Raw genomic sequence first — 26,119 nt, forward strand, 5'->3', positions numbered from 1 at the left:
CCCCAGTCTCCCTTCACATGCAGCCAGCTGGGTGACCTTGGGCCAGGCTCAGATCTCAGAGCTGGTTCCACCCCACCTCCCTCCCCAAGTGCCTGTTGCGGGGAGAAGAAGGGATGGGAATTGTAAACTGCTTTGGGTAGTAGAAAGTGCGAACAAGTGCTCTTCCTCTTGTTCGGCTGGACCAGGATGGACAGCTGCGATCCCAGTTTGTTAGCTAAATGGGAATTGCAGGTCTCATTATATAGGACTGTTAATAATAAGATCTCAGTTTTGGAATATGCATACTGGGAAGCAAGATGTGAATCAAGTCCCACCTGGATGACCAAAAGCATAAGCTTTTGAGCATCAAAGGAAGCTTAGACTCACAAAAGCTTATACCCTGGAAATCTTGTTGGTATCTAAGATGCCTCTGGCTTCGAATCTGGCTCATTTCCTGCATGGCTGCCCGCTCCCTTTGTGCACTCAAAATGACTTATGAACAAGAGCATATCTGCGCAAGCATCACTTTGCATTTGCCAGAGTTCCCAGTCACATGAAGAAACCTGTTAGGGCTAAACGGCCCGTTACTGTGTTTAAAGATCCAAGGAACCTGCACAGATAGCTCATGTGGAAGTATCAGGGAAATAAGGCCTCCCTCCCAGCCCATCAGAGTTCATGCCACAAGGAGGACATTCCAGCCAATCAGGGTTTGTCTCAATAGGAGGACATCTCAGCCAATAAGACTTTGTGCCACAAGGATGAGAGGCCAAACAATCACAGTTCATGCCACAAGGATGACATCATTCAATCAGGGTTCGTGCCACAAGGATTAGAGCCTAGCCAATCAGGGTTTGTGCCACTAGGACCCATTATGCACGGGGGTTTTAGCGCACATTCGGGGTGGAATGGCGGCGACTAAAATCACGGATAACGCACGGAGCCGGCTGCAACCGGCTGCAGCTTCGGTGCATGCCGCCGAAAAAGCCGCGTCAGTGAAACGCGGAAGAAAGCGCAGCTTCCGGGTGAGCGGGGCGCAACCAGAAGCGGCGCCCGGATCGGCGCGTGCATAATCGGTTACTCTGGGTTTTGCCGCCGTCGCGCCCCGCCCCGTGTATAACCGGTATGCGTCGCGTCTTCCCCCTCCGCATTTTCCATGTGACCCGAAATCGCCGTTTCGGCGGCCGTGCATAATGGGCCTAGGAGAACATCCCAGCCAATCAGGGTTTGTGCCACAAGGAGGACATCCCAGGCAATCAGGGTTTGTGCCACAAGGAGGACATCCCAGGCAATCAGGGTTCATGCCACAATGATGAGAGCCCAGCCAATCAGGGTATGTGCCACAAGGAGGACATCCCAGCGAATCAGGGTTTGTGCCACAAGGATGACATCCCAGGCAATCAGGGTTTGTGCCACAAGGAGGACCTCCCAGCCAATCAGGGTTTGTGCCACGAGGACATCCCAGCCAATCAGGGTTTGTGCCACAAGGAGGACATCCCAGCGAATCAGGGTTTGTGCCACAAGGAGGACATCCCAGCCAATCAGGGTTTGTGCCACAAGGAGGACCTCCCAGCCAATCAGGGTTCATGCCACAATGATGAGAGCCCAGCCAATCAGGGTTTGTGCCACAAGGAGGACCTCCCAGCCAATCAGGGTTTATGCCGCAATGATGAGAGCCCAGCCAATCAGGGTTTGTGCCACAAGGAGGACCTCCCAGCCAATCAGGGTTTGTGCCAATCAGGGTTTGACTCAAGTTTTGCCAAGTAGCCTCAGGGTGGAGATGAGCCCCTCAAAGATGAGCAGCGCATATCCTATTAATGCACGAGACGCTCAAAGCCATCGAAAGCACAGTGAGCTGCCTTGTGTTGAGCTTTTCTTTCCCAGAGCATTTCTCTCCTTTGGCAGGTGGGCGCATTGGGTCTGCTTTTCCATTCTCTCGCCACCCACCCGCAATGCCGCCTTTCAAGGGACCGAGAACAAAATGCGCTTTGAAGCCGGAGGAGAATCCATGCGCGAGACAAAGCACAATTGCTTTGTGACGCATCCGGTTATGTTGGTGTGTCAGTTTAATTAAATTCCTTGTTAATTAGCGCTGTGTGTACTAGCGTTAATTATTATTTGCTTAGCACAATCAACAGTTTAATTCTTCTCAGACAGCGGCGTCCTTCCGAGTTAGACGCTGATTGTCATGAGCTTTAAGAGCGACTATATCACTTTAAGCCTGTGTCGTCGTCCTTTTAATACCACAGAAACCCATTCCGTATCGAGCTTTATTAAGAAACAGAGTGTAAATAATTTGCCTTTATTGTGCATTTTCTTGCTCCAGCCTCCCAAGAACGGCCGGAGAATGGAAAGAGGTAGCCCCTATTTGCCCCATCGCATTTATGAGCCAGTTGGGTGTCGTGGTTAGGAGTGTGGACTTCTAATCTGGCATGCCGGGTTCGATTCTGCGCTCCCCCACATGCAACCAGCTGGGTGACCTTGGGCTCGCCACGGCACTGATAAAACTGTTCTGACCGAGCAGTGATATCAGGGCTCTCTCAGCCTCACCCACCTCACAGGGTGTCTGTTGTGGGGAGAGGAAAGGGAAGACGATTGGAAGCCGCTTTGAGACTCCTTCAGGTAGAGAAAAGCGGCATATAAAAAACCACTCTTCTTCTAATGTCAGCACCAATTTTCCCCCTCAGCGGTGGCTCAGCAAATGGCGGCGGTAGAAATTGCTATCGAGTCTCAGCTGACTTCTTGCAGCCCCATAGGATTTTGAAAGCACAAGAGGGACAGGGGGGTTTGCCATTGTCTGCCTCTGTGACTTGACCCTGGACCTCCTGCTTCTTAACAACAGGATGCTTGGTGGGCTCCCATCCAGGGCGGGTTGGGTTGGACGGTGTGTTTGTTTTTGTAGGATGTTTTTATGCATTAGGGGTGTTATGGGTTTTTATATGTTGTTACCCGCCACGAGCCTTAGGGGAGTGGCGGGCTATACATCGAAGTAATAGTAATAGTAATTCTATAATAGTAATACTCACTGGCAGTCTTAAAGCAAAGGTTGGATACACACTTTTCTTGGATGCTTTAGGATGCTCTGGGCTGATCCTGCATTGAACAAGGGGACTAGATGGCCTGTGTGGCCCCTTCCAACTCTAGGATTCTATGATTCTATGATTCTAATGGGTTTAAACTGCAAGTACAACAATATAGGCTAGATATCAGGGGGGGGGGGGAATTCACAGTCAGAGTAGTTCAGCAGTGGAATAGGCTGCCTAAGGAGGTGGTGAGCTCCCCCTCACTGGCAGTCTTCAAGCAAAGGTTGGATACACACTTTTCTTGGATGCGTTAGGATGCTTAGGGCTGATCCTGCGTTGAGCAGGGGGTTGGACTAGATGGCCTGTATGGCCCCTTCCAACTCTATAATTCTATAATAGTAGTAGTAGTAGTAGTAGTAGTAGTAGTAGTAGTGGTAGTAGTAGTAGTAAAGGCAGCAGTGCATACCTCTGTGAATGGGCCTTAGGATGCTCTCACGGATGTCAAACAAATTCCTTCCAGACTCCCCCCTTTCAGAAGTTTCTCAACAGGGAGAAAAGTTGACAAAGGCTGCCGTAAGCGGTTGCAGCAGCTCTCTGGGGGTAACGATTTCATTAGCCATCTAATAGTTTTGCAGGCAGCTGCCCCTTTCATGTCCTCTGTGTGATGCAATCTTCCCCCGAATCTGCCCGAGGAGGAGAGCAGACAAGGACGTGTTTATTATTATTATTATTATTATTATTATTATTATTATTATTATTATTATTATTATTATTATTATTATTATTATTATTATTATTATTATTATTATTATTTTAAATCCATTCCCACCTTTTCCTTTATTTTCCTTCCGGAAACGAGCATCAGAAAAAGAGGGGAGCGACATTTTGGGGAGCGGGAAGGCTCAGGAGGAAGTCGGGCCGAAGGGGACAAGCCGTTTTAATAAGGCAACCAGATCCACTCAGCCGTTTGGCGAAAACCAAGGGGGCCTTTTTAATATTCCGCCGTTAAGTGAGACGGCAGATCGGGCAAGGGCCTCGGGCTCTGACATGTGTTTTATAATGACAGTTAATTAGATGTTGTCTGCGGCAATCATAGGCTGTCATTTCTAATACATGTCTAGAAACTTGAAGGACGGGAGAATCCCCCTTCTTCTCCCCCCCCCCCAATAGTCCCCCCCACTCCGAAACGAAACCGGTTGGCAAAATTAACAATGAATATGTGAGGTGTTAGTCTGACAATTAATCTAATCTTCCCTTTGCACGTCAGCCTGCCTGGAGGCGGAGATGCCTTTTCACCGGTCTCCTCTGCATCGCGGAGCTTTTGGCAGTCTCCAGGTCAGAAGTGCCTCGCGGCCCCCGAGGACGGTCCCCCTGTTCTCCCCACCCGGTTCAGCCTTCTCCAGGGATAGATTACCTTCTGCGGGGCTATAGCATTAAAGGCTGTCTAGTCCTACAAATCTCTTCCAATTGCTCTCCCGTCCTCCGCTTTCTCAGTGCGAGGAAATCATCACTTTGAAGGCTTTGGCTGAAACCATCTGAGCGAGGAGGCAATTTTGCTGTCATTCACACCGCCGCGTGTCTCGGGGAATCCTAATCCCCAGCAAATTCTTCCTTTCTGGACTCGAAGGCAAAGGTCTACCATCTGGCTGGCATGACTGGCTTGTGTTCCACGTGGCGAAGCCTCAAGGCCAGGGATCCACTCTCTTTGGAATGCCCATGATGGGGGCCACAACAAAATGGTCGCAGTAGTAGGCGGGGCCTGCCACCAAACTATTGCCACGGCTTGGCTTCAGTCACACAGTGAAAATACTTCTTCTGTGACAGCTGCTGCCGCCAAAGCAACATTTTGTTAAAAATCGGCAATGTCAATCAAATCTCTATTGGCCAATCAGAAGCCCTGCTAGACAAAAGCTTCTTTGGCCTCTTCCACTCTCTAAAATTATTTGATGGGTGCCAGAAAAGGCGTCGGCTGGCCGCACGTGGGCACCACACTGGGGTCTAGAGTCTCTGTGGACTTCCGCATGTCGGTTCTATGCTGATTGGTGCCTCCCAAAGGAAGTATTTTTCCACCCAAAGAGTCATTAAAGTGTGGAATTCACTGCTGCAGGACTCGGCGGCTACAAGGAGAAGAAGAGTGGGTTTTTATTCCCCACTTTTCACTGCCCAAAAGTGTCTCAAAGCGGCTGACAATCTCCTTCCCTTCCTCTCCCCACAACAGGCACCCTGTGAGGGAGGTGGGACTGAGAGAGCTCTGACAGAACTGCTCAATCAGTGGCCCAGTTAGGGGGCCCATTTTTGCCGTGGCCCAGTTAGGTGCCGAGTCTGTAAGGCACGAGTTTCTCTGCATGCAAATGGCTTACTCATCATCATCATCATCATCATCATCATTATGTACTAGAGTCCAAGCCCATTGCATTCAGGAATACAATGGGTGCTAGATTGCGGGTGTGCAGCGCAAGATCTTTGCGGACGGCCTCCCCCTCCAGGACCTGGAAAGGCTGCAGGCTGCTGTTAGAGAACTCACCAGCAGGGGGCAGCTATCATGCAGCAGGGATCTGCAGCCTCCAAGCCTCGGAGGGAAGTGGAAGGAGAAGGGCATGGCTAGGGATGGGGGACAGAAAGCAGTTGGCTGGACAGACAGGCAAGCCGGTTGGAGGAGGAGCACTCAGGGGCGGGACAGCTGCCCTGAGTGGGTGTTGAGCACTGAGTGGCACTTAAGCCATGAGACCAGCTCCTCCTCCAAGGCCTTACCAGAAATATATTATGTGGAACAGATAGTACAGCATGGGTAGTGTAGCCAGGAGAGCCGAGGATTGCCTGGCAGCCAGGTCAGGGCCGTTCACCCCTTTTTTAAAAACCCACATATCCAAATGTTGCACCCAAAGAGTCTCACTACGGGGACCACGATGTCCAGCCCAGCTTATGGTGGACAACCCTCCCAAAACAGCCCTCGCACGATCCCAGGCACGGCAAACTGCCGAGCCTTTAACAAGCCGTCGGATGGGGCTTTGGGGATGCGTTGCTCCCCTCCCCTCCGTTTCCCCGGCACCTCCCTGGGTTTCCTCTCGAGGTCGGGAGAAGCCTTTGGTAGAAATGTCATCCCGCATTTGGGAGGCTTTTGCTTGTCCTTCTGGCAGCCTCGTCAAGACAATAGGCATGAAGAGGCTGGCACTCGGAAGCCCCGTCCATCTGGCGCGCGGGAAGCTTTCGCGAGCCATCAAACGGAACAGCATATGCCAGTCCCTTGCGGCCACCGTGCTTCCGGCAAGAGACCAGCAGGTACCACTTCCAGCCCTCGGATTCTGGAAGCTCGTGGGCGTTAAGCGCGGTTGCTCGGTTGCCAAAAGGGGCTATTCTGGGCCTTTGTCTTTTGCAGCTTGGTATTCTTGGTTGGTTTCATTTCATGTATACCCACCTTCCTCCCCAGTGGGGATCTCGAAATTCCTGGAGAGTTTAGGGGTGGAGCCAGGAGAGGGCATGGGTGGGGGGGTCTGTTACCATAGACTCGACCCTTCCAGAGCAGCCTTTTTCTCCAGGGAGAACCGACCTCTGAAGTCTGGACGCTGGAGATTCCAGGGGATCTCCAGACACCACCTGAAGGTTGACAACTTTAACCAAGGAGGACCACAGATTTACTTGGGGACCTTGGAAGGAACCAGATTCAGAATAGCAAATTATTTCCAAGCTCGGTTTGGCCAGTGTGTCACAGAGTGGCGGACCCGATGGGCCATTGCCCTGATGGCGGACCCGATGGGCCAGAGTGGCGGACCCGATGGGCCATTGCCCAGGAAAACGTTTTTCACAGTCAGAGTAGTTCAGCAGTGGAATAGGCTGCCTAAGGAGGTGGTGAGCTCCCCCTCACTGGCAGTCTTCAAGCAAAGGTTGGATACACACTTTTCTTGGATGCTTTAGGATGCTTTGGGCTGATCCTGCGTTGAGCAGGGGGTTGGACTAGATGGCCTGTATGGCCCCTTCCAACTCTAGGATTCTATGATTCTATGATTCTATGATTTAAAATGGCTTCTCCTGTGGCCCCACTGCTGGACCTCCTGGGGGCACCTGGGTTTTGGCTACTGTGTGACCCAGAGTGTTGGACTGGAGGGGCCACTGGCCTGATCCAACATGGCTTCTCGTAAGTTCTCAGGGCCCTGCTGCTGGACCTCCTGGGGGCACCTGGATTTTGGCCACTGTGTGACGCCGAATTTTGGACTGGAGGGGCCGTAGGACTGATCCAACATGGCTTCTCTTATGTTCTTATGGCCCTGCTGGTGGACCTCCTGATGGCCCCTGAGTTTTGGCCACTGTGTGACACAGATTGTTGGACTGGACGGGCCATTGATGTGGTCCAACATGGCTTCTCGTGTTCTTATGGCCCTGCTGGTGGACCTCCTGATTGCACCTGGTTTTTGGCCACTGTGTGGCACAGAGTGTTGTACTGGATGGGCCATTGGCCTGATCCAACATGGCTTCTCTGATGTTCTTATGTCTGTATTCTCGATTCTTGGGGAGGGGGCAATGGAAGGGTTTCTGGAGTTCTTGTCCTACTGGTGGAGTAGCTTTGGCTACCAAGTGACCCACAACATTAAACTGGATGGGCCACTGGCCTGATCCAACAGGGTTTCTAACCCTGTTTCTTCCATTCTCCACCTCCGCCCTTCATCTACATTTCCCTCGGCTGTGCCAGTTCCACCGTCTGCTCATCTCTGCGCATGTACCCGTGGGGGTTGGCGGTCACATTCATCCCCTGAACACGCCACACTTCCCACTTCCCTGCATTTGCCCATAACACGATTTGCGTTCTGTCGGAGACACTTCTGTTTAATTCAAAGCAAATGCTTACAACGTCCCAGCTCTTAATTTTGGCCCCATCTGGGCCGCTTTTGAGCCTTCTAAGCAGATTGTTCTGGCGGTAATTACAAGTTTGCGGCGAGGGCCGTGATCCTCAGGCGGGCCGAGGGGATTGCGTCTCCCCTTTGTGCCTTGAAACAGGCAGCCTGCCCACGTCTCTGCGGAGCCTCCCAGCCCCCCCCCCGCCCCTTCCCGAGATTTGCAGAGATGCCGGGGTGATAAAGCAATCAACTCCAGGCCCATTTGCCTGTCGGTTCCAGCCTCCCTCCTGCTTCACTGAGCACCGTCAATTGGAAATTACCTCGGGAGTCTCGATTTCCATTCCCTGGTCGCCTTGTAAGATGATTGTTTTCGGTTTCCGGATTTGTTTAGGGGGTGGGGGAGAGGAGCGTCCGGGCTTCTGGCTTCCTTTGTCTCTGCAGGCACAGAGAATTGTCGATCCTCTCAACGTCCCTTTTGTTGGACGAGTAAAATTTTTGAAAGGGTCACGTTTCCCCGTCTGCTGAAACACCCATCTTTTGAATTGTGCATCCTCCCCCTCCACATTCCCAAAGCCACATCCTCTTTCATATCCCCACTCAAAGGAAATTATACCCTAATTTTAGCTTCAGGGGGCAGCCATGTTGATTGGTGGCAGAACAGCTAAATTCGGGTCCGGTGGCACCTTAGAGGCAATACGACTTTGGGGAGGTGAGCTGTCGAAAGTCAGCACTGCCTGCATGAGATCGAAGTAGGAACACACAGATGTAAGAACTCTGAAATCTTCATGCAGGCCTCTCTCTGATAAAGGACGTTTGAGCTCTTATGCTCCTAAAATCTTCCATGGGGACAGAGCAAGATGGGTGGCCGTGTTAGTGTGTCAGTATTAGCAGAAGAGAGCCAAAGTCCAGTGGCACTGTGAAGACTCACAAAATTCGCAGCAGGGCAGAAGCTTAGAATCATAGAATCATAGAGTTGGAAGGGGCCATACAGGCCATCTAGTCCAACCCCCTGCTCAACACAGGATCAGCCCTCAGCATCCTAAAGCATCCAAGAAAAGTGTGTATCCAACCTTTGCTTGAAGACTGCCAGTGAGGGGGAGCTCACCACCTCCTTAGGCAGCCTATTCCACTGCTGAACTACTCTGACTGTGAATATCTAGCCTGATATCTAGCCTATATCGTTGTACTTTTGTGAAGTACCTGAAGAAGTGAGCCACGACTAGCAAAAGCTCCTCCCCTGCCCACATATTGCTAGCCTTGAAGGTTCTCTGGGACGGTTGCTCTTTTCTGTAGCTACAGAATGACCATAACGGCCACCCATGTTGATCTATCTCCGTGGAAGGCATCATGTTTATTCGTGCAGAATGGAAATCCTTGAGAAGAAGCTTGCATAGCGACAAACAGATAGATTCCGGTGGGTAGCTGTGTCGGTCGGAAGTAGCAGGACGGAATTTGTGTCCAAAGGTACCTTTAAGACCAATCAAGTTCTATACAAGGGCTGAGCTTTCATCTGCACGCACACTTCCTCAGACAATGGAACAAGTTGTCTGAGGAAGTGTGCATGCACAGGTAAGTGTACATGCAAGGTGCATGCACCTTGAACAAAACTCTCTTGGTCTTAAAGGTGCCTTTAGCTACAACCAGACGTCACCTTTCTCGCCAAATGCAGAAGACTTAACACTGTGTCAAAGGGACTGAAGAAGTGAGCCGTGACTCCTGGAAGCTCCTCCCCGGCCACAAATGTTGTTAGTCTTGAAGGTGCTCCTGGACTCTGGCTCTTTTCTTGACCTACCCATCTTGGTCTACCTCCACGGAAGGCACCACTTTTAGACGTAGAGAGTGGGTATCCATCCGCCTTGTGGTATAAGGACGTATGATTCGAATTCTACCTGTATCTGAAGAAGTGAGCCGTGATTCCAAAAAGCTTCTCCCCTGCCACAAATGTTGTCAGTCTTGAAGGTCCTCTGGGACACTTACCCTCCAGAGAAGGGCAACAGAGATGGTGAGGGGTTTGGAGAGCAAGACGTATGAGGAAAGGTTGGGGGAGCTTGGTCTGTTTAGCCTGGAGAGGAGATGACTGAGAGGGGATCTGATAACCATCTTCAAGTGTTTAAAAGGCTGCCATGTAGAGGATGGAGCAGAGTTGTCCTCTCTTGCCCCGGAGGGACAGACCAGAACCAAAGGGACGAAATTAATTCAAAAGAAATTCCGTCTCAACATCCGGAAGAAGTTCCTGCCAGTTAGAGCGGTTCTTCAGTGGAACAGGCTTCCAAGATCTGACATGATCAAGCTAGCCTGGGCCTTCCAAGTCCGGGACAATTTATACAAAAGGACCACACTCTCCCCTTCTCCCACCACCCTTGATCTTGCATGCGTCCTGCTGATGCCCGAGCATATCCGGAGCACCTAATCCCACACTCCTGCGTGACACTGGCCAGTGCAGCTTCCAGGCTGAAAACAAGCAGACAGCTTCCCGTGACTCTGTAATCAGAAGGTTCTGGGAACGAACCCATAGCACCCCCAGTGAGAAAGGCAGAAACTTTCACTGCCTGGTCCGCCTTTTCATTCACAGTCCCCCCCTCCCCTTCCTCCGCCTCCCCCTTCCCCTGCAGAGTCATGCCCGAGCAATATGGCGTGGTTTGTGCTCTCCATCTGGAGAGCTGCAAATGCCGGCTGGTTCCAGCCATACTTTTTTCAGAATTTTTCCCCCCCCTTTTGAGCCTGTAATTAAAACGACATGGCTGAGATTTAAATTCTCCTGTTGTCAAAGTGAGGAGGTTCAAACGTTCCATTGAAGGGGAATGAAGGGTCCTTTGGCATCGATGAGGTCCTAGCCCCCTTGGGAAGCCTCTTACGGAGAGTAGATCTGGAGAAAAAGGACCGGCAGAAGACATTTGGATGCAGCAAATGAGGGAGTTGAGACACGCTTAAAAATTAACCAGGAGGGCTGATGAAGATTAATAGTAGGGTTTGCCTACTGCCTTTTGAGAGTTCAAAGCATCTAGTAAACATCGCCTGCCACTGTGCAAAGACCCTCGGCTATTTCGGTGGTCTCCCATCCAGGTGATTCTTGGCCCAAAACAAGTAGACGGACAGTCAACCAGGGCCAGGTGGAACCCTCTTCCAGTAAAGATCCAGGACCTGCATGACTTGCTGCAGTTACACAGAGCCTGTAATACTGAGTTGTTCCACCGGGTTTACGGCTTATGGTAGATGCCTTTCATCGTTGGCCCTCTTGTCTACCCACCCCCTTTTCGTAAGTGATTTAGAATCACAGGTTTGGAAGGGGCATGCGGGCCATCTAGTCCCATGCAGGATCAGCCTAAAGGATCCATGATTGACCCATGGACTGTCAGGTTCATCTTTTATGATGTAGAGCGAGTTGCAGTAATCCAGCCTAGAGGTGTCTATTGCACGGAGGTGTCACTGAGGCCAGGTGTTCTGGGGTCAGGTAGTTCCAGGTGAGTTGTCTTCTTGGAGAGGCAGCTTGGTGTCGTGGTTAGGAGCGCGGACGTCTAATCGGGAGAGCCGGGTTTGATTCCCCACTCCTCCCCCACATGCAGCCAGCTGGGTGACCTTGGGCTAGTCACAGTACTGATCAAGCTGTTCTGACCAAGCAATAAGATCAGGGCTCTCTCAGCCTCACCCACGTCACAGGGTGTCTGTTGTGGGGAGAGGAAAGGGAAGGGGATTGGAAGCCACTTTGAGCCTCCTTCCGGTAGAGAAAAGCAGCATTTAAGAACCAACCTTTCTTCTTCTTCTTCTTCTTCTTCTTCTTCTTCTTCTTCTTCTTCTTCTTCTTCTTCTTCTTCTTCTTCTTCTTCTTCTCCTTCTCCTTCTCCTTCTCCTTCTCCTTCTCCTTCTCCTTCTCCTTCTCCTTCTCCTTCTCTTGGCCCCTTGTGTAAGACCCTTCCCCATGAAAACAACCTCATTATTAGTTTTTAGGCTAATTTTTAGTTTTTAGGCTAATGTTTAGCTAAAACATTTTTGTTCACCCGGGCATTTAATTAAATTTTACTTCGTTTATATCATCTTCCTGACCTTGCACTGTTGTTTTCCTGTTTATTTTTTTTTTTGTTATGCTTTTACATCCTGTCGTTATGCTCAAATTATTTTATATTATTGGGTTGATTGAGTTTGTTAGGATGGTTTTACCGCCGATGTTTGAGTATATTGGAATCTATTTCTATTTTAATTGGATTATTTGTTTTGTTTTATGACGTTAGCCACATGGGCAGTTTCTGGAAGCGTGAGATAGAACTTTTCAGTAAAATGAGAGAAATGTTGCAGTAAGTGAAGCAGAAGAGAGCCCAGCAAGGTTAGCGTTGCTTGGACTTAGGACCACGAACCACGATGTCCTGAGTTCAAATCCCTACTCTGCCATCAAGTTTACTGGGTATCTTTGGGCCATTTATATTCTCTGTCTGTCTGTCTGTCTGTCTGTCTGTCTGTCTGTCTCTCCCCCCCCCCCCATTAATCTTGTTTCACAAAATTATGAGTATAGAATAGAGGAACGAAGAACAATATATATCGTTCTGAAGTTTTTGGAAGAACACTATGATTAAAATGTGTGTACGTGTGTGTGTGTGTGTGTGAGAATGAGGAAGGAAGGAAGGAAGGAAGGAAGGAAGGAAGGAAGGAAGGAAGGAAGGAAGGAAGGAAGGAAGGAAGGAAGGAAGGAAGGAAGGAAGGAAGGAAGGAAGGAAGGAAGGAAAAGAGGTGGAAGGAAGGAGGGAGGGAGGATTCTAGCTCTTGTTCCATTATTCCCTAAATAAAGTCTTCTGATCCTGCCATTTTGATCCGCTGTCATTCATCTGGTCTAACGAAAGGAGCTGTAACTCTGGAAAACTTATATCCCCCAAATCACATTCGTCTTTCTGTTTGTGGTTCTGTTTTGTGACTCAAGGTATTCAACTCCAGCGAAACCTGTGCCTCTTTGGCATAACAGCTGCGCCTCAAGGGCCACACCGGTTCTAACCATGAGCCATTGTGTGCATCTCTCTAAAGGAACGCAGAGGGGACCCGCATTGTAATCCAAGGGCTAACTTGGATTTGCCCTCAAATTTTCACACCTTTTGCCAGGCACCCCAGTCATGCTTCCTCCCTGACATTTTACCCCTGACGATTTCCTCGGGTCAGGAAGCCACACCTTGCATCGGAACCTGGCGCCCTTCCTCCCCAAGACCCGGATGCGTGGGCGTGTGCTTTGCGAGGAAGTCTGCCGGGGCGCCAAGAGTGTTAGATCTCAATTAGGGCCGTCTTGGCATGCCGGACGCGGCGTTTGCCTCTGCCCTTTGGGGCTCTCAGACGACAAACACCTGATTGCATTGATTCCTGCTCCTTCCGTGCCGCGCGGAAGCGGCTAATCAGTCAGCTGAACGATAATGAAAGATCTGGCCATCTGTCTGCTTTATTTAATGGAGTGTCAGCACATCCCAAATAGGAAATAATTGGATTGACAGACACATAGTCAGTTATTACAGTGTTTGTTATCTGATTAGAAAAGGGGGGTGGGCGGCCGGGGGGGGGAAGGGGAACAGCAGGCAGTGGAGCCGGAGACGGTAATTTGAGTTGATCTCATCATGTCCGATGTGGGAATCGCGTGTGTGTGGCCACACGGGGGAAATTTGCCAGGTGACAATTCCCCTACCACCTCGACGCCGTGTGGTATCTCCTTTCCTTCTGAGTCAGGGACGGGCAAACGATTCGACTTGACAGGCGCGTCTCAGTCCCTGCCTGCTTCGGAGGGCTCCAAGTAGGACGTTGGGTCTCCCTTGATTCCGACACGGAGGAAATGTCCGAGGTCCCATCCTGCTCTCTGTAATTCCCCGTGTTCATTAAGCCAGTGGTACACAACCTTTTTTAGGCTGCGGACCAGTGGGTGGGGGAGGGCGATCCGGTGGCCGCGCATGCGCGGCAGGTCCGCGCATGCGCATTTGCGCCATGCGCAGCCACAAACGCACATGCATGAAACTGCTGTACATGCGTGTTTGCAGCCACGCATGGCGCATACGCACATGCGCGGACCTGCCACGAATGTGCTTTTGCGCCGGCGGTCTCACTTCCCTCTCCCTCCCTCTTGCAAAAAGAAGCTTGCTGGGCCGCAAGCTAATCCGCCACTTTGGCGGCCAATTTGCTTGCGGCCTGGGAAATTTCTAATTGCTGGGGGGGGGGCGCGGAGAGGGAGCCACAGCCTGGTGGTTGGGGACCACTGCATTAAGCTTCTAAAACAGGCAGCCTCTCGAGCCAAAGCAGGAACAGGCCAGCCAATAACAGCTCCGTAGAAAGGGATGGTATGTCACCTCCAAGAGGAATCCTTTCATTGGCTTCCTGGCATCTGGAGCAGGAGAAGAGAACCTACCATTAGTAGGGGGTATGATCATATTTACAATGCTTTCCTTCTTCCACTGACCAATCCGAGCATAATTTTTTTCTCCAAATAAGTGAGCCAGAGTTTCCTGATTTTGCCTTCCAGGGATAGATCAGACTTTATGTGCCGTAGTGTTTCCTTGTTTGTGACTTTTGCAGCCCATGGAATTCACAGAAGCCTTCTTATTTCTTCATCGTCCAGCTTTCTTTAATAACAATCATAAAAAATCGGTAACAGGCACAAGTGGCTCGTGGCGGGTCACAAAATTCTCCCCAACAATAAAATCTCCATAATCCAGTCTTAAAACCCTCAGTACCCTCAGAAAGCAAAATCCCCCTCCTCCCCCCAGGCTCACAAATCTCTTGGAACCAGTGCCTCAGGAGGGCGGTGGGAGCTAGAAGACCCCCACTCAGTGCAGGGCCCAGCTCTTCCTTGTCCTGGCCCCAACCAAAAACCTGTCCGAAGAACTCCGATTTACAGGTCCTGCAGAACTGAGCCAGTTTGATCAGGGCCCTCAGCTCTCTCGGGAGCTCATTCCACCAGTTAGGGGCCAGTTACGAGAAGGCCCTGCCCCCAGTCCAGGCCAGACGATCCTCCTGCAGGCCAGGAATCTCCAGCGGATTCATGCCCACGGAGCTCAACGCCCTGTGGGGAGCATAAGGAGAGAGGCAGACCTGCCAATATGAGGGGCCCAGTCCGCAGCTGGCCTTAAATATTAATACCAAAACCCTGAACCTGATCCGGGTCGCAACCGGTAGCCAATTGTCGGAGAAAGAGATGTAGGTTGCATCCTGCTGGTGCTTGCATTGCTCCGATCTCATTCTGCAGGCCCCATTGCGCCCGTAATGAAGCTCCCTCCTCCGAAAACGCCTTCCAACAAGCTGCTGTTTGTGCCAACTCCTGGGCCGAGGCCCGATTAATGAAGATTTCCTCCAGCAAGAGAAGTGGACCGGAAACCAGCTCCACCATGCCCCAGTCCCTTTCGTTTGATGAAGTCCCTTCATCCTTGGGCGCGCTTGCTTGACTCTCATTAAGGCTAATGGAAGCGGATTGAGAGCACAGGGAGGGGAAGGGAGCTGGCAGGTGCTAATGCTGGAGCGGTGGGAGATATTTGGGGAAGGGAGGGTAGCCTGAAGTTTACAGTTAAGCTAACAGGGCCACCTGCTTACATCGATCAGTAGAAGTCGAAGAATAAGGTTTCTATGCTCTGCTTTTCACTACTGAGTGGAGTCTCAAAGCGGCATCCAGTCGCCTTCCCTTCCTTGCTCCACAATAGTTGCTTTGTGAGGTAGGTGGGGATGAGAGAGCTCTGAGAGAACCGTGACTGGCCCAAGGTCACCCAACATGAGGAGAAGTGAGGAACCAAGCCAAGTTCTACAGATGAGGCTTCACCACTCTTAACCGCTGCACCACATTGGCTCCCAGTGTGGCCTTCACTCAAGGCTTGGATTCACAAGGTTCGGACTCAGGTGGCCATGATGGGAAGGGTAGGAGAGGCCCTGAGCTTTAGTTATAAGTACGGCCATTCACCTTTCATGATTAGCGAGGAAGATCGCCCCCCACCCTCCCCAGTGTCAGGCAGCAGTCCGTTCCTGTCCTCTTGAGCCCTCTTTCCAACCCTCCAAGGGTTCTTTCACAGAAATCAAACCGAAACTGACCAATGGCGTGAAGATCCCTTGTTCATGATTGTACATATAATTGTATATAAATTGGCGGACGCCTTCAGGAGGAGCGGCAACAGTGGCGATACCCCCCCAGCCAAGCTGCTCGCCCTGCCATGAAAGGGTGGTCCGACCCCCAAAGAGGACCCGGCCCCCAGGTTAAGAACGGCTGCACCACTGCTGTAGAAGTAGGCGGGGGGTTGTTCCGCCATGTTGTCTGGTTTATTGTATTTCATGTATTTTGTGTCCATTTTAATGGGGTTTTAATGGGACAGCGGGTAATAAATTAAATAAATCAAACAGGTGGGTAATAAATTAAATAATAATAATTATTATTATATTATTATTATAAAACAATAATAAGTATTATTATCTACGCTCTGTAGCAGGGATTCTCAACCAGGGATCTGAGGACCTCTAGAGGTCCCTGGGAGCTCTAGGGAGTCCCCAGCTTTCCCCTCCTGCCATCATGGACTCAGAAACAGGTTAGGGACCTGACCATGTCTATTGCTTCCATTCCCCCCCCCCCCAAATGTGAGTGAGGTCTTTCGTGATTTCTCCTCCAGAGAGGAGGAGGAGGAGCCTATATACCGACTCCCACCTTAAACCACCTCCTGCTTCTCCCTCCCTCACTTCTCCTCAAGCCTGCCTGTTAACACAGGTGGTGATGTCACTTCTGACCAGCTGACATCACTTCTGGGGCTTCTCGAAGCCTGAAAAAATGACTTCAAGGGCTCCTCTACAGTCGCAAGGTAGAAAAAGGCTACTCACGAACCTGTTTTAAGTCCCAGCCACTTACGCCAACCACAAAGGGTTGGCAAAGCAAGAGAGCAGCAGAGAGGGTTTGCCCTTGCCTACCTCTGCCTAGCAGCCCTGGCCTTCCCTGGTGGTCTCCATCCCCGGGCCAACCAGGACCAACCGCACTAGCCTGGCCCATTGGGTGGGGCCGTTGTCAGTCCTGGACGTTGATATTGGCCCAGTTCTGGAAAGATCTGCTGAACTTCAGTCCCATCCGAGTCAATGGGAGGGGAGCCCAGTCGAGTCGTTTGGTTTCTTTATTTCGTTTTGTTAGTAATCGCATTTTTATACCGCCCCTCGCCCTGTGGCTGATGGTGCTGCCTCTGCCACTGGGCATGCCTCAGCAATAGCTGGAGGAAGACCTCTCACACCGTTTGCGTCTCTTAAAACCCCAGTAGCCCAAAGCTCTCGAGTTTAGTTACTGTTCAGGTTGGCTGGAATTGCTGGATCATGTCGCTCCCCAGACTCCCTTTTATTTTTATGTGCTCTGTTGGCTTATTGTTGTTAATAACCTGATGGCTCGGCACTCCCGTGGCCAGAGGGGAAATGATGCCGCTAGATCTTTGTCTAGAAGGAGCGTAGGAGTGCTCCCAACTGCGGGGTGAGTGCCATGAGGATGATCACCATCGTCGCCCTCAACTTATGAACTGACCCTGCTTAACTTCCAAGACCTGTGGAGATAAGGCTGGCCTATGAAATCCGGATCAGGGCAGGGATTGAAGTCGCTTGTCATTCCCTTCCTCTGTGTAGCAACCCTGGATGATGATGATGATGATGATGATGATGATTTATTCCCTGCCATTCCCTGGCCGGCTTGTGGCAGTTTACAGCATCATAAAATCCCCATTAAAACATCCATTAAAAGACATCAAAAAAACCCCAACATGGCGGCAAACCCACTCCCAACCCCCACTGCTAGAGGGGTGGAGAAGGAGGCCTTATGATGTACTACTCAAACCCCGGGGGGGGTATAATTGGTGGTCTCCCATCCAAGTACTAAATAAGACTGACCCTGTTTGGCTTCCGAGCACTGTTAAAATCAGGCTAGCCTAGACCATCCAGATCAGGGCAGAGATGGAAGTAGTTTGTCGTTCCCTGCCTCTGCGTAGCAACCTTGGACTTTCTCGGTGGTCTCCCATCCAAGTCCTAAACAAGACTGACCTTTCTTCGCTTCCGAGCACTGTTAAAATCAGGCTAGCCTAGACCATCCGGATCAGGGCAGGGGTGGAAGTAGCTTGCCCTTCCCTGCCTCTGCGTAGCAACCCTGGACTTTCTCAGTGGTCTCCCATCCAAGTGCTAAACAAGACTGACTCTGCTTGGCTTCCGAGCCCTGTTAAAATCAAGCTAGCCTGGACTATCCCCACCAGGGCACTTAATGGATGCATTATCTCATTCCCTGCCTCTGCACAGCAACCCTGGAGAGCGGCTGCCAGTCTGAGCAGACAATACTAGCCTCGTTGAACCAAGGTTCTGGTTCAGTCTAAGGCAGCTTCATGAGTTCATGGCTCTTGGGGTGTCTTCTAGCCTTATGACTTTGCAATTGTGGATAGCTCTCGGAAGCTAAGTTGGGCCAGCTCCGGCTAGTATTTGGCAGGGAGACCTCCAAGGATCTGGGTGGAGCTCCTCCAAGTCCTACCAGGGGTCCTGATGCAGAGGCAAGCAATGGAACCCCCCCTCTGAATGTCCCTTGCCCTGCTGCTGGACAACCCTCGGATCTCCTGGCTATGCTACACATCCCATGCACTAAATAAATACTTTGCTATGAGTTCTAGATGAGAAAAATGGCATCTGGATAAAGTTTCAGGACAGGAGCCCTGTCGATCTATAGTAGAATATCCCAGTCTGAGTCCCTTGCGAGTCCCTTGGACTGCAAGGCAGACAAACTGGTCAGTCCTAGAGGAGATCAGCCCTGACTGCTCCTTAGAAGGCCAGATCCTGAAGATGAAACTCAAATACTTTGGCCACCTCATGAGAAGGAAGGACTCCCTGGAGAAGAGCCTAATGCTGGGAGCGATCGAGGGCAAAAGAAGAAGGGGACGACAGAGAATGAGGTGGCTGGATGGAGTCACTGAAGCAGTCGGTGCAAACTTAAATGGACTCCGGGGAATGGTAGAGGACAGGAAGGCCTGGAGGATCATTGTCCATGGGGTCGCGATGGGTCGGACACGACTTCGCACATAACAACAACAACAAAGTCTGAGTCCAGGATGTAAGAACCCCCCCCCAGGTGTTCTGCCATGATTCTTGGATTTTTGATGCTCGAGATCTGACGCTGTCCCAATGGCTGCTTTGACACCTCAAGGTTGCATCCTGTTGTTTTTGGTTTATGACTCCTCTCCCTCTCCCTTGCGCACTCCTAGCTTCACCCTTTGTGGTTTAGGTTATCGGGAATGTTGTGGCTTTCTTTGAACCAGGGGTGGGAGGGGGAATGGGCTTCAGTGTGTGATATACCCTGACCACTGGCAAAAGACTTCAGTTCTGCCCTTGCATGTGTAACGGATGTCTTCATTCATAATGAAGAATCTTTCTTATATGGAGGTTTGACTTATTGGGAACGTGAGCACTCTGACCCAGGAGCACCTTCCAGGCCAGCCTGCTTTTTAGGGTGTGAGCTTTCGAGAGTATCTGACAAAGGGAGCTTTAACTCCCGAAATCCCATTGGTCTCTGAGGTGCAACTTGCTGGGAGAAGCTCGGTTGAAGAGAAGAGCAAGGGAAAGAGCAGGGGTAGTCAAACTGCGGCCCTCCAGATGTCCATGGACTACAATTCCCAGGAGCCCCCTGCCAGCATTCGCTGGCAGGGGGCTCCTGGGAATTGTAGTCCATGGACATCTGGAGGACCGCAGTTTGACTACCCCTGGAAAAGAGGGTTTTTCGGCAGCACGCGGAGGCTGGATGGTTTATCTTTGTAGGCGGTGAAGTATGTCGTCGGCTTCTTCGCGAAAGCAATATTTGTTCAGTCATAAGCGATCATCCCGTAGCCCAATTCCCCGGCGCCTACTTTCCCCCTACAAACGCAGCGTTTCCCTCCTTTGAGTGCCTTCTCCACGGAGGCGTCTTCAGTAGCAAATGATCTCTGGTCCATCCAGGGAAGGGGGATCTTTTGCATTCCTTATATTTACTAAGCCATGCGTGTGTTTAATCGGCAGAAACTTCTGGCTCTTCCAGAGCTCCGCCAAGATGCCTTTTAAGCTAAGGGAGAGGGGGAAATCGGTAGTGGGATGATGCCCCTCCCCCCCAAAAAAATCCCAGAATCCCTGGCCAGTGCGCAAAGTCCTAAAATAGAATCACAGAGTGGGAAGGGACCTCCAGAGTCATCTAGTCCAACCCCCTGCACACTGCAGGAGACTTACAACTACCTGCCCACCCACAGTGACCCCAATTCCGAGCCAAGATGATGCCCCTCCCCCCCCCAAAAAAATCCCAGAATCCCTGGCCAGTGCGCAAAGTCCTAAAATAGAATCACAGAGTGGGAAGGGACCTCCAGAGTCATCTAGTCCAACCCCCTGCACACTGCAGGAGACTCACAACTACCTGCCCGCCCACAGTGACCCCAATTCCGAGCCAAGATGATGCCCCTCCCCCCAAAAAAATCCCAGAATCCCTGGCCAGTCTGGTCTGGAGGAAATTTGCCTCCTGACCCCAAAGTGGCAATCAGCATTTCCCTGGGCCTGCAAGGAAGGGTCACAAGAGCCAACCACCAACATGATCCCTTCTGCCCACCCAATCTGCTTTCGGTCGTGCTGTGAGTCGCCCTGGGCCAGCGTCCACCTTCCCCAAGAGAGGAGGCAAAAGTATTTTCAGATTTGGGTTTTTTGCAGAGTGTCCATACGAGCTTTCTTAAGTTCTGTGCGTCGGGAAGAAGTCTGCTTCTCCAACCCACCCTTGTGTCCCTGCGTGTGTTAAGCGCCTTATAAGTTGCTGCCAACTTGAGAGCCGGCGAGGCGTCGTGGTTAAGAGCGGCCGACTCTAATCTGGAGAACGGGTTTGATCCCCCATTCCTCCACATGAGTGACCTTGAGCCCGTCACAGTTATCGTAGAGCTGTTCTCCTAGAGTAGTTCTCTCAGAGCTCTCTCAGCCCCACCTACCTGTTGTGAGGAGAGGAAGGGAAAGCTGTTTCTGAGCTGCTTTAGGACTCCGGTTAGTGAAAAGCAGGGTATAAAAAGCCGATTTTCATCGTATGGTGACCTTACTGCCCCCCCCCCCGGCCAATAATGTAATCCAGGGGTAGTCAAACCAGGGGTAGCAAACGCTGGCAGGGGCTCATGGGAATTGTGGTCCATGGACAACTGGAGGGCTGCAGTTTGTCTACCCCTGATCTAGAGGGACCGCTTAATTGTGGTCACAAATCACCTTGAATGCTTTCCTTGAAAGATAAAAACAAGTTGAATTTGTATACCACTTGGCAAGTGCTTGGCTTCAGAACTCAGTATGAGATGGAGATTTCAACTCCCTCCCTCTCTGCATCTTCAGGGCCCCCACCCAGATTGTCTTATTCTCCCCCCCCCTCTCCAGTTTAGATATTTCAGAACGCCATGGAAGCCATCCCGCCACCCCACCCCTCCTTAGCTTCATTAGGTTTGGGGCTTTCCCCTCTAGGGCATCATCCAGGGGCCCACGGTCCAGCAACCCGGAATGTTCCTTGCTTTTCAGTTTGACTTGCCAAAAACCTCCTTAGCCCCCCCCCTTTTTTTTTTACAAGAAGGGAGCGCTGCAGTGGTTATGCTAAATAAGTCTAATTACCCTGCATTGGGGGAATTTTCCATCCTTGACTTAGCCCGTGGCTTGCTCTCTCTCTCTCACACTGAGAAACTGCCCCCCACGGTGCTTTTTACCTTTATGGGTCCCCCCCCCCCTCCGCCCTTCTGCTTCATTTTCATCTGCCAGCCTGAGATGGTTTCGATCGAGAATTGGTTCAGATTCCCTTGCAAATGTATATAGATGGCGGGGGTTTTATTTTGTTATTTTTCTTTTAAAGCAAAAGTGCTTTTTTTTGGGGGGGGGAAATGTCTAGACACCCTGCAGGCGATCGGGCATCGGTTTCAACTGGGTGGGGTAATGGATGAACACCCCATTTTGTGTCTTTCATCTTTGCTTATCTACCTCGCGTTGCCAGGACCTCACTGGGAACCCGCAGGGGATGGGGGGGAATAAGAATTGCTAGATGCAGGCTTGGAAGCTCCAAGAGATTTGGGGCTGGAGGCTGGTGAGGACAGGGGTACAACATCATAGACTCCGCCCCGCAAGGCTGCCATTTTCCTCAAAGGAACTGATCTCTATCTTATGACATCTCGAGGGCTCTCCAGTAGCGTACCAGTGTGTTTTGGGGAAATCACTCCAGGTAAACTATGGCACCCCATTTATTCCTGTAGTGGTAGAAAGTACAATGAAGTTGCCGCTGACTCCTGGGGACCCCGTAGGGGTAAAATGTGGCTCTCCAGATGTCCATGGACTACAGTTACCATGAGCCCTTGCCAGCATTGCCAATTGGTGGGGGCCCATGGATCTGCAGGGCCTGCAAAATGGAGCTCTTCCGCCAGGTCTAGGGTTGAAGCCAGTGTGGCAAGGAAGTCCTGATGGGCTCCCCCCCCCCCAGTGTTAAGAGTGTAAGCACCCACCATGTGATCTGAACTCCCTCCTCCCACCCCTCTGCACTCCTGTACTAGATTTTTGTTAGTGGGTGGTAGACCAACATGGTTTTTAAAAAGTTTTTAGGAGTCTGTTATTGTATATGCATTTGCTGGCAGGGGTTCATGGGAATTGTAGTCCATGAGCATCTGGAGGACCACAGGTTGACTACACCTGGTTTAGGGGACAGAGAAGCTACCACAGGGCTTGTGATTGCGTTCCCTTCCCAAAGAAACCCAGGCTGCCTTCTCCCGCCTACGTTCTCCTCAGACCAACACGGCTTCACGCTTGAGCTTGTTACCAAAAGGGGCTGGGTGCAAATATGTATGGGAAGCAAAGTCTTGTGATGCCATCTCATGGGCCAAATCTTCCCTTCTTCTCATGCGTTCCAGGTTCATTCAAGAGATCGAACACGCCTTGGGCCTCAGTCCAGCTAAGCAGTGTCCCCTCCGCGAGTTCCTCACCATGTATATCAAGAACATCTTCCTCAACCAAGTCCTGGGAGAAATCAACAAGGAAATCGAAGGGGTGACCAAGACCACGGACCCGCTGAAGATCCTGGCCAACGCGGACACCATGAAGATGCTGGGAGTGCAGAGGCCCCTCTTGCAGGTAACGGGGCCAAACGAGACGGCGGGGCTTCTGAAGCAGCCTGCCCGCTGAGGTCTCGGTGAACCGTTAGGGTGAGGGAGGTCCACAGCTGTGGAGCAGCCACCAAGGAGACCTTGCTCTGCACCGGTGGATAGATGGGAGGAGTTTGGTCGCCGGGTCCAGGTTTGCATTGCGGTAAGAAGCTCCATGTACATTTTCCACCATGGCATCAACACTTCCCAATATGCCTAATTCCTCCCAGTTTTCTTTAACGTGGAAAAATGGTACATCTTGAACCTGTGCAGGAAGAAGAAGAAGAAGAAGAGTTGGTTCTTATATGCCGCTTTTCCCTACCCGAAGGAGGCTCAAAGCGGCTTACATTCGCCTTCCCTTTCCTCTCCCCACAACAGACACCCTGTGAGGTGGGTGAGGCTGAGAGAGCCCTGATATTCCTGAAGGAGAAGAAGAAGAAGAAGAGTTGGTTCTTATATGCCGCTTTTCCCTACCCGAAGGAGGCTCAAAGCGGCTTCCATTCGCCTTCCCTTTCCTCTCCCCACAACAGACACCCTGTGGGGTGGGTGAGGCTGAGAGAGCCCTGATATTCCTGCTCGGTCAGAAGAGTTTTATCAGTGCCGTGGCGAGCCCAAGGTCACCCAGCTGGCTGCATGTGGGGGAGCACAGAATCGATCCCGGCATAAAAGATTAGAAGTTCACACTCCTAACCACTACACCAAGCAGGCCTCCATTTTGCATGTTATCAGGAAGGTGGGATAACAGAATTAGATCATAGATTTATAGAATCCTAGAGTTGGATTCTACAGCTGAACTACTCTGATATCTAGCCAGTACCATTCTGTACGTAGTTTAAACCCATTACTAAGGGTCCTCTCCTCTGCTGCCAACAGGAACCTTTCCCTGCCCTTCTCTAAGTGATAATCTTTCAAATATGGAAGGAGAGTCCCTCAGCCTTTCCTCAGAGGTCTTGGTCCCCTGGCCCTGGATCACCCTCATCGCTCTCCTCTGCCCCCTCTCCATTTTTTCCATGTCTTTTTAAAGGGAGGCCTCTAGAACTGCACCCAGGACTCCAGGTGGGGTCTCGCCAATGCAGTATACAGAGGGACTATGACATCTTGCACTGAGCCTCTTGTGGCGCAGAGTGGTAAGGCAGCAGTCATGCAGTCTGAAAGCTCTGCCCACAAGGCTGGGAGTTCGATCCCAGCAGCTGGCTCAAGGTTGACTCAGCCTTCCATCCTTCCGAGGTCGGTAAAATGAGTACCCAGCTTGCTGGGGGGTAAAACGGTAATGACTGGGGAAGGCACTGGCAAACCACCCCGTATTGAGTCTGCCATGAAAACGCTGGAGGGCGTCACCGCAAGGGTCAGACATGACCCGGTGCTTGCACAGGGGAGACCTTTTTATGACATGGGAATTTCGACGTGATGCCTCTGTTGATATAGCTCAAGACTGCATTTGCCTTCTTTACCCCCACATCACAATATCTGTTTATATTTAGCTTACAATCCACAAGTACCCCACGATCTCGTTCACACACACTGCTGCAAAAAGTGTATCACCCATCCAGTAGGCATGCTTTTCATTTTTCTCATTGCGATTGTCTCATGATGGAGAGAGAATCTGGTGGGTCACCATGTTGGTCTGAAGCAGCAGAACCAAGTCCAAGTCCAGTGGCATCTTTCAGACCAAAGTCTTCATTTCAATGTATGTAAACAAGTGTGTGTACATGCAGAAGCTTATCTGTTCCACATTATTTCTGATGAGGCCTTGGAGGAGGAGCTGGTCTCATGGCTTAAGTGCCACTCGGTGCTTGCAACCCACTCAGGGCGGCTGTCCCGCCCCTGAGTGCCTCCTCCTCTAACCAGCCTGCCTGTCTGTCCAGTAACCAGCCAATCACCTTCTGTCCCCCAGCCCTGACCACCCCCCTTCTCCTTCCACTTCCCTCCGAGGCTCAGAGGCTGCAGATCCCTGCTGCGTGAGAGCTGCCCCTGTCGGTAAGTTCCCTTCCTGGGGGCCTGCAGCCTTTCCAAGTCCTTGGGGAAGGGGAGGCCATCCTCATTCTTCCACCTTCCCCCCCCCCCCCGGAATCTAATGTCCATTGTATTCCTGAAGTTAATGGGCTTGGCCCCTAGTACTTGGAATCTGTTGATCTTAAAGGTGAACTCAAACTTTGTACAAGGGAGTGAGATGCTGGAATCCTCCTTTGCCATGTGGTTCGGACACATGGACGATATTCCAAGGGAACATGCAGGCATCAGCAGTGGAATCGGCTGCCTAAGGAGGTGGTGAGCTCCCCCTCACTGGCAGTCTTCAAGCAAAGGTTGGATACACACTTTTCTTGGATGCTTCAGGATGCTTAGGGCTGATCCTGCATTGAGCAGGGGGTTGGACTAGACGGCTTGTGTGGCCCCTTCCAACTCTAGGATTCTGTGATTCTATCACAGTGGGACACTCTATGTAGGGAAGAGGTCCCCAATCTTTTTAAGCTTGTGGGCAGCAATCAGACAGCTGACACAAAATGGGTCCCACAAAACAGATGGTGCTGGAGGCCTAGCCAGCCACAAAATGGCCACCATAGCTTACTTCCCATCATGCAGTGATGCCAAAGCATGGATTAAAAAAAATCTCTATAGCCAATCAGATCTCCAATGACCAATCAGAAGCTTTGCAGGGTGAAAGCCCTGGCTGGCCCCACCCACTTTTATAAACAACCTGGCAGGCAGGAGGAAAAGTATCGCCAGGTTTGGGACCATGCAGGGGTGGCCGAATTGTAGCACTACAGCTGTCCATGGACTACAGTTCCCATCAGCCCCTGCCTGTTTGTGCTTGCAGGGGCTCATGGGAATTGTAGTCCATGGGCATCTGGAGAGTCACAGTTTGGCCATCCCTGGGAAGCTGAAATGAACCTGAGATGATCAAGCCCTCTTCTTACAAAAAGCAAAGCTGGCTTCATGTTTAGATGCAGGCCTTGCTTTTTCCTCTCCCGGCTTACGCTCCGTGGTTCCCTGCTCCTCCTCGTTGCCCTCCATGATTTACCGTCTATTGATTGACCTTTTAATTCATTATCTCTTGCTGCCACCACTGACCGCATAAACAGGGCGAAGGGGTGAGCGTTTGGCGTTTGTGATTCCCTCGCAGACACATTCCTTTAACCAAGAACACGAAAATGAAACAAAATCGGCTTACTGCACAGAAATGTCGTCGTTCAAGAAAGACTCGGTCAATTTA

The 26,119-nt window shown here is 51.1% G+C and overlaps 1 protein-coding gene across 1 annotated transcript in view; it reads left to right on the forward strand.

Annotated features, from left to right (window-relative positions):
• Positions 1–26,119, forward strand: part of EXOC4 (exocyst complex component 4) — a 395,846-nt gene that overhangs the window by 301,718 nt on the left and 68,009 nt on the right. The window contains exon 11 of the mRNA XM_077340354.1: positions 22,678–22,897. Coding sequence (XP_077196469.1) covers positions 22,678–22,897 — 220 coding nt within the window. The remainder of the gene's footprint in view (positions 1–22,677; positions 22,898–26,119) is intronic.

The sequence above is a fragment of the Paroedura picta genome, chromosome 5 (genome assembly GCF_049243985.1).
Source record: "Paroedura picta isolate Pp20150507F chromosome 5, Ppicta_v3.0, whole genome shotgun sequence".
Lineage (NCBI taxonomy): Eukaryota > Metazoa > Chordata > Lepidosauria > Squamata > Gekkonidae > Paroedura > Paroedura picta.